The 16,867-nt window shown below is 30.2% G+C and overlaps 1 protein-coding gene across 2 annotated transcripts in view; it reads left to right on the top strand.

Moving 5' to 3' along the window:
- The first annotated feature begins 1,334 nt into the window (after positions 1-1,334).
- LOC123694132 (facilitated trehalose transporter Tret1) overlaps positions 1,335-16,867 on the top strand; it is a 55,648-nt gene continuing 40,115 nt past the window's right edge. The window contains exon 1 of one of the 2 annotated variants that reach the window (XM_045639449.1): positions 1,335-1,472. In XM_045639449.1, coding sequence (XP_045495405.1) covers positions 1,416-1,472 — 57 coding nt within the window. In that variant the 5' untranslated portion in view covers positions 1,335-1,415. Of the gene's footprint in view, positions 1,473-14,234; positions 14,546-16,867 lie in introns of those variants that run through there. The other variant, XM_045639446.1, reaches the window with a different exon arrangement.

The raw sequence follows: 16,867 nt of genomic DNA, 5'->3' as shown, positions 1-16,867 counted from the left end.
CCCGGAGTCCTACGGGAACTTTTCTTAACGCAGGCGGAAGCTACTTGAATCCCTATTTCCCTTGTTCATGGCATCATGCATGAATAATTGGACCAATTTCGATAATTCTTTTTTTGTTGTGTTTGTTAATAGGTACTTAAGATATTTGCGACGAGAAAAAAGAACACTTAGCGGCTATTTAAATTTCAAGCGATAACAGCTGGATATCGTCTGTCAGGTCAGCAAGTTGACAATTATAATCAAATAATTATTATAGTCGATTTCAACATTAAGTCCTTATTAAAATAGGTAATATGATCTACATCTGATGTAACATTGCTCTATGAAATATAAAACATAATATAGCTTCGGTGGTGTTACATTTCTAGGCTTTTAGACAAGTACATTTCTCATCAATACTAAGTACCTACCTAAGTAGTACTAAAATAATTTTTGTATTACACAATTTATCGAAATTTATCTTGTAACTGAAGGAATACATTGCGTAAGATATGAGGTAGGCGTTGTTATAGAGTTAGAGTTCCGTATAAAATATAACGAAAATATATTGAAACACTCCACCTTTTTTACTTTATATTTATTTCATTAGAGTACATCCATAACTATAAACCCATTCGGCATGACAAGCTTAAAAAAATTATTTATTTAACTCTTTTAGTTGTACAGATAGGTAACCTTAGAACTACTGAAACTGAACTGAACTGAAAAATGTTATTTCAGAAAAATTTTCATTATTAAAAACATGGTAAATCCAACGCTTCAGTAAAATACTTGGTTATATTTTGGTGTAAATTACGAGGGAGTCAATAACAAGTTCCATTTGGAAGCGGAAGCAAGAACAAAACTTTTAAGGGTTGAAAGGGATGAAGGGATCATCAACTAAAATGTTATATATATTATAATGAAATAAGTATTGTTAGTATCTATATGGAAAGACGAATGTTGATTCGCATTTGCCCAAAATCTAATTTCTCCTTCAAGGTAGAGTTGGTAGAGTATTATAATGAAAATATTGTTGTAAATGAGAATTACCTACAAAAGTTTTATATTATATAAATTGCCGTCAGCATTGCAAAACTATACACTGTTTATGTTACATACAGAGTATTTATTATCTGACAAAAATCCCTATTTTTAATTTCCTCTATCAGCGACAAAGAAGCCAATAAATCTTCGCTATTTGTTTCTACAAAACATCTCCGTCAATTTTGGCATAAGTTTTATCAATAGACGTCACTGACCGTCCACAAATTGCGTCATTCATTCTATAGATATTTGGGATACGGGTCCCTAATCTATCTAAGGTCCATTGTACTTACGAGGGGTCCACACGGCGCATGCGTAGGGTGCTGGCTGTCAGTCGTGGATGTGTCTAGTTATTCAGTAGTTTATCTTCCGAAAATATCTGTGTAAACATGTCCGAAAAAACTAAGATAGAAACCGCGGAGACGATGGGGCTCTTAGACAAAAAGGTATGTGGTTGTTACATTTTTTTTAATTTGTGTACTCTGTCCAAAATGTCATCGAAAGGTCAACGTTTGAAGGACACGGGGTTGAAATACATGATAATCATGATAATGATTTCTAGAATTGACAATATTACATGAATTAAAACAATATTTAATTTAACTCTACGTAATAATTATTTGTGTTTTGTTTCACATTAATTCCGTATTTTGTATTATTTATAAAATTTGGTTATGTACCCAACTATATAAGATATAGGTATAATGAGTTATCAAAAAGTTACATTATTTGTGGAAGAAACTTATATAAGTAGGTATGTCATTTATCACTTACCTACGATAAAATAAAATTAATAAATTATAGAAGAATAAAGTATGGTTAACCAAAATCGATTAATCTAAAATTATATTTTGCAAAATTATTATGTATTATATGTATATATTAATAACCGTATTATATATTAATAACCGTATATATTACAATGACATGATTTAAAGAACAAAATCAATTAATCACGATTATCTATATGACCACGATCTAAAGCAATCAATTCCGAATTTATGTAAAGTAGGTAGAAAGAGTACTAAAAAAAGTTCAAACTCTACATAGATATTTTAACTATACACCTAAAAACGATGTACGAATGTACCTACATTAACCGTCGGTTGTTAATTTGTAAAATAAATATATACTTAACTACGGTAGTGAATAATATTTAATCTAGATTTATTGACTTTTTAATTTCACACCAAGATCGACTCAAATTATGAAAAAACATTGACCCATACAATATTTAACATTAAAGTTGTCTTAGTTATAGTGTATTAACAATATCTTGGTGTTTAATTTGATTTTATTGAGTTTAATTACAAAACTTTACATAGGTAGAGTTAAATTTAATTAATAAATGTGGATTTACTGAAAATACTTATTTTTCAAGTTCAGAAAGAGTTCAGAACAAATAATTTCATTGATGTCAATAATATTACAGGACACTTTCAGATAATATGTAATCTATACTAATATTATAAAGCTGAAGAGTTTGTTTGTTTGTTTGTTTGAACGCGCTAATCTCGGGAACTACTGGTCCTATTTGAAAAATTCTTTCAGTGTTAGATAGCTCATTTATCGAGAAAGGCTATAGGCTATATATCATCACGCTACAACCAACAGGAGTGGAGCCACGGGGGTGAAACCGCGCGGAGCAGCTAGTAACTTATAACATGTATTGATTTTGGTAGAGTCGCAGAATATGTAATATGCAGACACATAGTCTGTTCGTGTAACAGCTTTTTATGATTTACGATTTTTGACTGTCAATTATTATAACTGCTTTACCGAGGTCTTTCATCAGCTTCAACTGATTAGCCGATACATGAAATTATAGTATTTTAGTTTACTTGTCGTTTTAAAGGGGACATAATGGTTGTTTTTATAAGTTTCTTATATAACGCGGGGGCAGCAAGTAAATCAAATAATATTAAATGATTACAAGTTATTTAAATGCAGGTTATAAATTATTATTTATAAACCATAATGATGACCTGAAGTGTGTCCATTACAAAAATTATGACTTATTATTAATAGATATGTAATTTGTATTAATTGGAGTGTTAACCAGTTATCTTATAATGCAGAGTTATGATCATCATTCAAATGTAATAAAATTTATTTCATAGACTCTTGCTGAACCACAGTGCTGAACTCTATTTGACTGTAGCCGTAACCATGGCAACGTACAAACGTACTAGTCAAGGTACTAGTTTATGCCAAGTTTATGCAACTAGGATTTAGATGCAGTAATTATTTTGCTAAACACGAGCTCTATCGTCTATACTCTATAATACTAAGCTCTATATGCTAAGCTCTATCTATATATATAAAAATCAATGCCACTTTTCGTTGTAATTCCATAACTCGAGAACGGCTGAACCGATTTCGATAATTCTTTTTTTATTATATTCCTTGAAGTACGAGGATGGTTCTTATGTAGAGAAAACGTTAATATGTACCACGGGCGAAGCCGGGGCGGACCGCTAGTATGCTATAAAAATTTCTATCTAATTCTGAGAGCCACTATTATACAGAATATAATCAATTGACGTTTTACATACATTTAATTATAGAGATTCTTTTCATTTAAGAATATTACGTAGGTTTATTTTATTATTATCACTATCTTTTAGGGGCAAATACATCTTATACATCTTAATATATATAAATCTCGTGTCACAATGTTTGTCCTCAATGGACTCCTAAACCACTTAACCGATTATAATAAAATTCGCACACCATGTGCAGTTCGATCCAACTTGAGCGATAGGATAGTTTAAATCTCAAATCGTTTTAGAGAAAGCGGGCGAAGCCGCGGGTGGTAAGCTAGTATACATATAAAAATGAATCGCAAAATGTGTTGGTAAGCGCATAACTCAAGAACGGCTGAACCGATTTCGATAATTATATTCCTTGAAGTACGAGGATGGTTCTTATGTAGAGAAAACGTAAACATGTACCACGGGCGAAGCCGGGGCGGACCGCTAGTTAGTTATAAATATTACATCAATTTATGAAAACGTGTCAGTCTTAAGTCGTCTAGTTGACACTTTATCAATCGTATCGGAGTGATGTAAATACATACAGTAAACAAAAACAATGACGAAACTTGTAAGATATAGAGTAATTAATGCGAATTTGAATCTTGTATTTAAATAAGTTCATAATAATATATTGTGAATGTGAACTAACTTATTGTGAATTAAACGCTCTTCACTGCTCCGCGTCCGCTTGTGTGAACCCGGGAATTATTTATTTATTTAGAATAAAAACGAAATATAATAGACTAAAAACAGTAATAGAATTTATGTGGCTTTCTAAAAGTCAAAGACATTTTAAAATCGTTTCAGTAAATCGAGAGTTTATCCACACAAACTTTACCTCTTTATAATATTAGAAAAGATTAGATTTGCTGCGCGGTTTCACCTGCGGACAAACTGGCGGACAAAATCAAGTATTTCTATACCTTATGTGTTATTCTGATATACATACTATATTACTGTAGTTTCATCCAAATCCGTCAATTACTTTTTTATCAATTCATTACCATCAATATTAATATGCAAACATTTTGGTCGTGCGTCATCCACCCTTGTGTTTTCGGACAATGTTTGTTTGTGTAATGTATATGATACCAAATACGTTTATATAGGTCAGTAGGTTTTTGTACAATAAGCAAGAAGCATTTATTCGTCTACAAATAATTTATGATTGATGAGATCAAAAATGGGATGATTGATTGGATACCTACGCTACGGTACTTTGGCAGACTTTGGGTGTTTATAAGTTTCAGACATTTTCTCAACCTTAATTCGTGTCTAAATAATGGGATAAACTTTATCGAAATATATTTAGAAGTAATGTACTCGTATAAAATTTAATAATTTATACGATTCGAGTAAAAACCATAAACATAATATGAATGTTAATTACTTTCGCATATTGTTATTTTTGAACACCAAACTGTTTAGCGATGTCATTATAAAGAGATTAGTAGATAATCCTCAATCGCGTAAGTTCAAAGCAGGAATTCCTCTTATTTCAGGCTATCTCAGGTATGTCATGGAGCATGGTCAGTGAAGCAAACAGTTTTGGCCTAGACATTGTAAACGAAACAATACCAAAGAGGCTTACGTTACAATTCTATTTGAGTTTAAAAGTTCGTACGGAAATTCTAATTAATATCATATTAATATGTGTGAAATTAAAAACCAATTTAAACGGGGTTTTTTACGCCTATAAATATTATAAAATAGACCTCTTTTAATTATTCTATATTCGAACTTGAAAAATGGCGCGCCAACATGACCAAAATAACACAGTAAAAAATTAAAAAAAATATGCAAATTCTACACCAAATATGCATCAACGATAATGGATGACTGTGATATGTAAAAAGGTTCATCATATGCGATTAGGCACATTTCAAAAACAACTTTTTTATTTCTTGTTAATTAAAATATTGCATCATATTATTGGTGCATATGTATGTACTATGTAACATAATTTGCGTATTTAAAAATTTTAAAGTATGGGATAATATCAATTGGTCCAATACACGTTTATATTTCTTATATGGATTAATAAATAAATTGTATTAAAGAGTATTTAATGTATCGTTACGTTAATTCTTAATAAATTACTCATTTAATCATGTTATTATGTTTTATCTATTGATTATAGCACTTATAAGTCATCTAACTCTTTCATATTATGATCTTAAACTGTTTGTACTTTTAAACTAAGCAATTGGATTACCTTTTTCATGTAAATATGTATCATAATGTTATGGATATATATATTATGTAACATTTTTAGTTCATGAAACTACGTTTTACGAACTTTTGACACGACACTAAAATTAGAACATGAATTCTAGGTTTTAGCTTCTAGGTTCTAGGTCACGTTATAGTTATTTGTATTACCTAATTTGTTAGTTAATAGGTGGATGGAATTTCGTTGAATTAAAATAAACCCATATTATTGTTATATAAGCTTCAGAGACTCCTTATTAAGCTTTTTCCTTGACCCAGAAAAAATACGAATTGTACGAAAAATCGTCTTTAAAATATAATTTTATGTATTAACTAACTAGCGTAATTTTTTCTTACTAATACAAAAAGTAAAAATTAGGGTCCCTTTCTTTCGTTATTTTACAGGCTACGATGTAAATCACTACATAGTATAAAACAAAGTCGCTTTCTCTGTCCCTATGTCCCTAAGTCCCTTTGTATGCTTAAATCTTTAAAACTACGCAACGGATTTTGATGCTGTTTTTTTTCATAGATCGAGTGATTCAAGAGGAAGGTTTTAGTATATAATTTATTAGGTTTTAGACAAAGCGGGCGAAGCCGCGGCCGGTAGGCTAGTAAGTAAATAAATACTTAATATTTAGGTATATAATATGTAGGTAGGTATAGTTAGTTGTTTCTTGTTACGTCTAACAGTGCACTTGTAAGATATGCGGGGTCAAATAACAAAGAGCTATTTTAAGATGATCAGACAATCTCTGAGATGGAGCCAAATGGTTATATCCTGTGTATGATAACCGCTGTCACACCCACTGCTTATTGTCTTAATTTTTGTAATTTGTTAGTTGAAAATTGTATTTCAAATTACTAGTAATAATCGGGAAAACTATTGTCATCTTTAAAAGGTCTAATTTCTGTTAACAACTAAACCTAATGAGAACTTGCTGAATTTTTAAAATATGATGGAAAAGTTGTTCTTATTATAAAAGAAAATTACAATTTTAATATGCCATAATAATATTACAATTCCAGGTTCTGTTTTTCATTGTTGAGGAATTGTGTTGTACTCATTGAGATAATATTACTACGGTTGTACTAAACATAGTAGGCATGAGTTACCGATGCATATAGACACATAATTAATTATTCAGTGCAAAATTAAATTATGATTGTAATTTGAAACCTTCGTTGTTTTCGAGGTCGGTTAAAAAGGTGAAAGGCTCATATGAGGATATATTTTGGCCTTGAATATGCAATTACCGTACAAAAACATTAAAACGCATCTTCAGGAGGACCTTTCATGTAAAAGTAAAAAGTAAATTAAAAAATTTGGTTAAAAAATTCAGTAGAATTTATGTAGTGAGTGAAAGAATTTTTAATTTATTTTGTATCCTGCTTGATTATTTATAAAATTCGAAATTAAAATGGAATGAAATAAATGTTAGGAAATTGCCTTTTTTACTAGTAAGTAGAATAGTACCTAGGTATAATTAATACCAATTAATCCTTCCTTTGTCAAGGTCTTCAGAAATCTTCACATAATTTCTACACCAATTTATTTGGATCCACAATAATTATTGGCTGCGCTATTTTTTTTATTATTGAACAAAGAGAAGCTCTTCATTTTTTATTAATGTGGTTAATAATATCTTAAATTTTAAAATATTTTTTTTAAATTACAAGCTACCTACACAAATATAAATCACGTCTATAAAAATGCTCGATTAATTATATTTTATTATTGAAGATTTAACTCAGGCAACGGAACCACAGACACAATGGAAAATCTATTGTGTCTGGGACCGATCGGGCCGCTTGGAGCTCATTAACGGATTTTAAACGCGATTTTACTCATGTAAAATCAAACACAATAAAGTACAATGTAGACTTTTATTTATTTCTTTCTGCCCGCGGCTTCGTCCGCTTTGTGTAAAACCTAAAAAATTATATACTTACTAAAAGCTTTCTCGAGAATCACTCTATGTATTAAAAAAAACCACATCAAAATCCGTTGATTAGTTTTAAAGATTTAAGCATACATATACGGATATAGGGACAGCGAAAGCTATTTTGTTTTTTACTATACTAGCTTTCTGCCCGCGGCTTCGCCCGCGTTTTGAAAGAAAAACCCGCATAGTTCTCGTTCCCGTGGGATTTCCGGGATGAAACCCGGTCCAACAACCCAGTCCTATGTGTTAATCCAAGTTACCCTCTATATGTGTGCTAAATTTCATTGTAATCGGTTCAGTAGTATTTGCGTGAAAGAGTAACAAACACACACACACACACATCCTCACAAACTTTCGCATTTATAATATTAGTAGGATAGTTATAATGTAAGTTGATACAGTAAAAATATTACTTTATTACATTTCTAACAACAGAAACTAGACCAAATTCGTGTGCCTTAACAATGTAGAGCAATCAATGAATTACTATAAACCTCATTTAGTACTTAATTACTTCAACGAAATATTTTTATTTATATTTTTATTTATTCGATTAAAGAGAAATTTATTGTTAAACACAATAATTATACATGATTCAACTATCCCAAAAAAAGAACATCTTGTTTATAATAGTATACAGAAAAAAAAATTAATATACTATGTAGTGAAGACATAATATTACTGCAAGTTACAATAACACAGGGAACATCATCCTTTTTGTTTAAAGTAGGTTAAACCAATTACATGGTTTATGTAAGTTGATCTCTCTGGAACTTTCTCAATCTATGTAACGTCTATAAAGTGAGTGCAGCTTTTCCATAGACCAACTTTCATCATCAGGTACAAGACCGCTTTTCCTGGTAGGTACTGTCCTGTAAAAAAGAAGAATTTGTGATTTCATTATTTAAATAAAAAACTTAAATAACTACATAATTAACTACATAAAGTAGGTACTAGATGTCATTAATCATGATATATGGAGGCATACAAAACTAATCGAAACATGTATTTAAGATCGAGTAAATACTATTTTTAATATTATTTTTAATTAAAAAGTTGTTTTCCAGTAATAAATTAAATTTATTAAGTGTTCTAGGGTTAATTCTTAATAACTATTTACTAATGAGTACATTATGCAATTACGATAAGAAAGTCAACACGTCTATCAAAAGCTTCAAAATGTCTTCACATTATTTATATTGCGTCTTTATACTATGAAATGTAAAAATTGCAATGTAGAAGGAAATCGCGATTTTCCCCTAAATCTACCAGATCAATGAATTGGTATCTCCGATATATTTACCGTGGTATTTTTGTGACGTTTTTTGAATCATGAATTAATTCACATTAGATAAGGATGTATACTTGACCTTTTAACAGCTGTGTACCTATTTATATACTGTTACTAATATAAGAACTAAGAAGAATTATATTGTTAATAATCTAAAAGGAGAGATAATATAAGTGATTTTCAAATAAAAGCCGTTTGTCAAGTTATTCTAAATAAATTTTTACGACCTGGCAATAGCACAAAATCTAAGTACAAAATAAAGATTTGTCTTGTAGAAATTACTTAAGTATTTTGTAACTAATTTTTATAAATTTTAATCGACTAACTAAAAGGAGGAGGTTCTAATTTCGACTGAATTTTTTAGGTTTGTTACCTCAGAATGTTTCGACTGAGTGAACCGATTTTGATCATTCTTTTGAAACCTGGTGCGACATTTTCAATTTGGTTTACACTTTGGCGGTTTAGTTTTTTACATATATAAAAGGGCTAGTTCGCCAAGATTGGAATGAAGAAAAGTCCACTAAGTATAGAAGAGAATTTTATTCAAAATAATATCTTCTATAAAAGCTTTTCTGGACGATAGTACAAGCTATGCAGGTGATCGTTGCGACAACCGATAATCAACTGGTAACGTAAATTGTTTTTGCCGCATAGGTCAGCGTCGTTTCACTACGACACGATGTGTACAAGAAAAGTTTAGGTGTTTCTCTATATATATGCTTATCTACGACACATTATTTTTTTTTGACAGAAACATTTTTTTTTTTTGACAGAAACATTATTTTCTTGAATATGTTTGTATTGTGGTTTGTATGTAATCCCATAACGGTGCATTTAGATAAACGAGGGAATGCTCATTCTAGCCCCATTATGTCAAATTCTTTTAGTGTAAACAGCCGTAGAGCATTTTTTCGTTGTTCTTAGTGCGTTCGAAAAGATTCTATGCAATGTTCTAATACTGAATAACACTGATTAAGAGTTTTCGTTAATACTAAATGATCACAAAAAAATATTTGCTCTAACTCCAGCTCTATGTTCGGTTGATCTAAATGCACCGTAACTGTGAAACATGAACGTTATATTTTACGCAGACATTTTAATGTTTGCGACTCTGTTTGCCACCTTATTAATTTAAAATTTTCCTCATTAATTGCGACAATTATTTTTAACTCAACTAATATCGTAATAATCATAATATCGTATGATGTAAATAAATATAATACTGATTGCAAAAACAGTGATAAGACTGCCTGGTGCCTCGCCTGGATAGCATCGATGTTTTGCATTAATATTCATTTGTCCAACACTTACTTGCGTAAATATGTTTCTATATTAATTATTAAGATTGTTTTTAAACCTCTAAGTAGAGAGGTGTTAAATTTTTACATGTGTTTGTCAAACGATGAACTGATTAGCAGTTTTTTTTTAATAAAGTCTGTAAATCGAATTTATGAATTTGGATAAATATACAAGTAGAAGATAATATTATAATAATATGATAATATTATGTCTGTAGAAGAGGCATTTTCGAAGATATTCCGGTTTCAAAAATACATTCACATAAATCAGTTAGCCAACATCATTCCAAAAAATTTCACTATTTTTTATAAAATACTTTTTTATTTATTTCAGTTGTATTTGGTATACCATTCTCAATATTATGGTCTTATTTACCTTAGGAATACCTTAATATAATTTATATTTTTAACCAATTTGGTAAATAGAGTTTCTAGAAATTCTAGTTAACTGGCTATTGGACCTTAAGAATTATTCGGATATTCGGAAGTAATTGTCTAGCTGGTCGTGTGGAAAATTGTTATTTCTTTATTTCCATTGTTCTTTATTTCACCATGTCTCAGAGGGCACGTAGAGTTATCGGTTCTTTTGTAGTTAATATCTATTGACATTGGTCAACTGCGCAGGAGATATATTATTTTTTTTATCCATACTTCATATTATAAATGAAAATATGTTAGTTTATGAACTTAGCTCTATTCATGATGGCTTTATATTATTTATAGCTTTCCGCCCGCGGCTTCGCCCACATTTTCAAAGAAAAACCCGCATAGTTCCCGTTCCCGTGCGATTTCCGGGATAAAACCTATCCTATGTGTTAATCCAAGTTACCCTTTATATGTGTGCTAAATTTCATAGCAATCTGTTCAGTAGTATAGTTGCGTGAAAGAGTAACAAACACACACATATACATCCTCACAAACTTTCGCATGATATCATTTTAAACCCCGGATTTTCCTGTAATTATGGAATTATTTTTGTGTCAAGAAGTATTTAGGAGGCCAGAGAGTGATATAGGCTTTTTACCGCAGTGAAAGATCTCATTCTCATGGGAATTTCTTTTGACCACGCGAAAGAAGTCACGGGTAACAACTAGTCGTGCGTAAGTGTGTGCTAAGATAAGAATGTATTATGCACTCTCGTAATCCTAGGATCGGAAAGAGTAACATAATATTATGTATTTATATTACATTGATTTGTAAACAAACACTTTTTATAGTTGCTGTTCGTATATTTTGTTGTGGGTAACGAGTAGGTACTCTTACCTACATTTGTTTTATTGTATTTTGAGTGTTTTTCTGTGTGTTATTTGTACTAATTTTTTATATATTTATCCTATTGTTATCTTACTTAGAAATGTTGTAAAACGAAATGTTGGAGGAATAGTCGCTTTATAAAAATAGTATGAATTCTTTTGAACAAGAAGTAGAGTTGTTCTTTTATAAGTCTATATAAGGACATAAGGATAACATTTCTTCGAACGACTTACATGCGAATTAAAAATGTACATAATTTGTTCAGATCCTATTTATCTAATAATACATAGATGAAACACGTTTCTAGCAAAGTCGTCTGGCGTATTTTTTTTATTGTAAACATGTTGTGATTTCTGTTGTTTATCTGATATTTTTTCTAGGAAAACACTTTAAGAATTATTATATTATATTCGATTAATTAAAATTCGCAATTCAAACATAATATAATTACAACTAAAACGCTGTTTATCCTACAGCAGAAAAATGTTTGCTGGTTTTTTGTTGCTTTTACTTATGACTTATGTCGTTTTTCACCAGTTTAAAAATTTTCAACCAATACAATATAGCATGCAATTATTAAATTTATAATCGGTTCAGTGGTTCCTGAGATTATCGACAAATAAACAAAGACTTCAAGCTTTATATTATTAGTCCATTTATAAAAAAAAAAACTTCTAGTAATAAAAGATGTTGGAACCCACCACCCTGGAATGTTGTCCAAACGACCTTTAAAAAGCTTAGGGGTTTACCAGCAATGTATTCTTTGCTATGTCTTCTCTAGGTAGTGTAAAAATTTTTTCCTCTAAATATATATAAATATATTACTATAATATATAATATGTACACCTAGTTATATCAGGTTATTGATTGGCTGATTTCATGTCATTCACCTGTACAAGACCTGTACGGTATAAGTACCGTATATGGGGGTAAGAAGAAATATATGCGTGTACTAATATTTTTGATTAATTTGTTATGTATATGATAAATGGATTGAAAACAAGAACAAATTTTTTTAAGAAAGTTTTTACATTCCGATAACTGTTTAATCCACTCAATTCGTTCCTTTTATTTAACAAATAGTTTTTACATAGAATGCATGTGTTGCTAGCTTTTCGAAAAAAGATTCTAGATATATTCCTTATTACCTATACATATATGCATACATATAATCATTAATCTACATAGCACATTACCTATTTATTTAGCGAAATAAGTTATTACGCAGAATACTAGGCTTTCGAACAAATATTCTATGTATAAGATCAACAATTATCAAGCCTCTATCCTTTACTTAAGTAATTACAGTAAGTTTATAAAAAGCTTATGCTTAGGTATTAGTTGGTTCAATAAAGAAACGAATCTTCAATGGCGGCCAAAGCTGACTTTGACAGATGGTAGGATCAGCAAAAAAGAAAATAAAAATAACGTAAATTGATAATTATTTTATTAATTATTTAAAATTGTTTGTTGACAAACTTTTTTGTTATTGTATTTGTGTATTTATATGAATTATCATATTTACGTATACAGAATGTATTAAAATCCCCATAATACTTGTAATAAGCCCATAAAACTAAACAACTTTTCCCAAAGAACATATTTTGTCAAATTCCAATAAAACATTATTTACTTTCGCAAATGCATAATTGTCATTGTAAACTTATGATAAAAACTATTATAGGGAAAATCAAATACATTTTAGTGATTTAATTTTTCCGTTTTTTTTTTGCATACCGTACGGCCGTGTGTGAGCGAGAGGGAATGATAAGCGCCGCCATTGAAGATTCGTTTCTTTATTGAACTAGCTAATATGTGCATATCTTTAGCTCGTGGCTTGAAAAATCTGTTTGTATGGAAATTTTCCGTAAGAACTCATCGCTCTACCGCAGACTCTACAAAGTCTATTTAACAAAATTCATATGAGTATTATCACAACATGTAACAAAAAATATTTTAACTCACGACTTCAAGAGCAAATCCGATAACTACAAAGTAAACAACATAATGCTGTTCACACAAAAATTGTATGTGAAGAAAAGAACTGGCCCATGAAAATCAAAGTACATTTTCAGTCACGTATATATGTATAGATAATATTTATGAGAGTGATTTACCCATAGAAATCTAAATAACAAGACACAGATTTACCCTTGCCCTTCAGTATACTTAATATAATATTGTATAATAGAGCCCTTTTTACCAAGACCGATCTGTATTGCCAAGAAATCAAAATCAAATTGAAATCGAAAGAATAGTTGATAACAGAGTTAGGAATAGGGATAAGAATTTAATAACAAGCTATGTGATTCAATAAATAGGGCACTATTCGATTGCTATTCCGTGATATAAAGAGAAGGATTCTAATTTTTATGACGTTTAATATTTTCATTATTTGAAGAGCTATACTCTTTTCTGCTTTCGTTATATATACAAAGATGGGTCATGGGCCACTACACAGAACTCTCGATATAGTTCTGTGGGCCACTACACGTTTATGTAGCAATTTCACATAAACGTGATTGTAGAACACGTGGCTAAGTAAAGATTACAGATTGGAAAAATTGAAAATAAACCACGAAACGGTTCCGGCTTGGAGCAACGTTGTTCAGCTTGTATTTATTTGGCTATACCGTCATTACAGCAGCCAGTACACGCCGGTGTTACAAACCGAGAGGGTTTCTGTCACCGGCCACCTGTCATTTTTGCGCGGGAAAGTGCACAGATAAAAAAAATATTTGACGTTTCGGAAAGTATGTGAAAAAAGTTTATATATAAATTATAGCGCAAGTTCACGGTCTAATTGATTCGATTAACATAACTTCAAGGTTGTGTTTGTGTGATAATTTGTGTCTTGAAAAATAAACTGAAAAATAAACAATGAGCAAAGTAAAAATGGCTTGGCAGGATCAGGACGATAAAAGTTGTTATATTAATGAAGGATTTGTTTTGTCGGAGAAAAATGTATGGATACCGGGAAAGGTGAGTTTTTTTGATATGGTAACTTTTTAATTATTTTTGTGAATGTTTAAATAAAATAGTACTATTGAAATAAAACAATTATGTTAGGCTAACCTTGCTACAGATTACTGTCTTACGAAGCATGACGAAGTGTATTAATCAGCGATAACTACGAAACTCACAAATATTTCTACAATGTAAACACATGAAATTTCGTTACATAACATTCAAACAATAGGTTTAAATTAAACATTTTCTTGAATCCTCAATTTTAATTAGGAATATATTCTTATCACAGCTTTATTCCTGTACATATTGTATATTTTCAACAACTCTTTAATTCAACAAATCTATTAAATAAAAAATGCCTCTCTCTCTTTATATTATATAATTAATTATAAAATTCAAAGGTAGAGGAATATACTATTTGGCTAGTCGTGGTGAATTTTAGTTTTGAACATTTAAAAAAAAAAAAACAATTTTTTTCGCTTAATTTAAAATACAAACAAACATTAAGAAAAATAGTTTCAATCGAAATTTTAATATCCGGGTAAATTGGACACAGATGGACCTACGGGACAATCGTCAAAAAAATCGATTAGGTATGTATATTTTTTTTAATATCCAATAATTATCAAGAAAACGCATTAGCTAATTAACGCGGTTTATTACGAAAGAAAAATATTTCACACTTAATAAAAATATAAACGACATTCATAAAAGAGTGTCGTTACACCAATTTATGAAAACCATAAAAAGAGTGATTACTTTTAAAGGACAACGAACTTACCCGGAAGGAATAATTCTAAGGTGTTTGTCCAAATAAAAACAATTCATTGTACATACTATACTGAGTTGAATATGAAGAAAAAAGAAAACAATTTTTAAATAAACAATTTTTTTGACAGAAATGTTTTTTTTTGCTGCGTTGGAGAGCTAGGAATAACTTTACTTAGCTTCACTTAAACTAATCAGAAGTAAAATATGGGTAGCAACTAGCAAGACTCCTGTTATTATAAGATGCATGAATGATGGTGCATATGAATTGTCATATAAATACATTAATTGGCTTTACGTTAATTTTACTAAGTCATTACTTACTTAAGTTGTCCATTGACAACTTACTTACTTCTTTTAGGTTCTCTATTTCTATCCTATTGATATTAGTGTGATATCCTCATAGCCTTCCTCGATAATTGGGCTATCTAACGCCAACGATTTTTCAAATCAGACCAGTAGTTCCCGAGATTAGCGCGTTTAAACAAACAAACTCTTCAGCTTTATAATATTAGTATAGATTTGCCGTATATCTTCAATAACAATAAGCAATTAGACAATTAATAACATTAAGTAAACAATGATAAAGACTTACTTAGCTGTTAACTTATTATTTTTCCGTATTTCCTTAAACGTATTTCTTAGATTACTTCCTATGAACTATTAAACTGTAATCTAGAATATATTTTTATCATACGTAGTTTGTAAAACGATATAAATAACTTTAACATTAATAATAATGAGGATCATGAAAAACCGTAAGAACCAAAAAAATTGTCGTACCTAATAAGTGACGAACATACATTTAGGTACACTTTATTCAAATGAAATTTATGAGTTTTTCACTAACGTTTTAAAAATCGTTCAATGTTGGAGACACATCTTTGTATTTGATTTATTATCTATACTAATATTATAAAGAGGAAAGGTTTGTAATTATGTATGTATGTATGGTTTTCACGCATAAATTACTGGACCGATTTCAATTAAATTTAACACACATATAGAGGGTAACTTGGATTAACACATAGGCTAGGTTTTATGATTTATCCTAGAAATCCTACGGGAACGGGAGATACGCAGGTTTTTCTTTGAAAACGCGGGCGAAGCCGTGGGCGGAAAGATAGTTAGAACATACACATGAACACAATATTATGTAATTTATAAAAAAGACGTGTACACTCGGGGACTGCCGCGGTAATTCAAGCCACACCTCCGAGCCCGTCGGAGTGGGGAGCGTGAGGTTTTTTCGTTACGGAATTTCTCGTTTCGGTCCCCGCGCTCAAGGCCCGCGTTAGAAGCTATGCAATAGCTTCATATTTAATTTATAATAACAATAATATACAGACAATAATATGTCTTTTTTCATTTACAACTTTTATGTAGAACGCTCTACTTTTGTATGTTTTTAATCTCTCAGAATAATAAAATGTTAATACGTTTATTTTATATACAATTTCTTGTAACTTTTCACCTTGAATACAATTATATTTTTCGATGGAATTCCGCGAGTTTATTGTTCGTATTTTTTTCTTGTTTCTCTGTTCTAATACACAGAAGCAAAGA

The sequence above is a fragment of the Colias croceus genome, chromosome 9 (genome assembly GCF_905220415.1).
Source record: "Colias croceus chromosome 9, ilColCroc2.1".
Lineage (NCBI taxonomy): Eukaryota > Metazoa > Arthropoda > Insecta > Lepidoptera > Pieridae > Colias > Colias croceus.
This window is presented reverse-complemented; position numbering and strand designations above follow the sequence as displayed.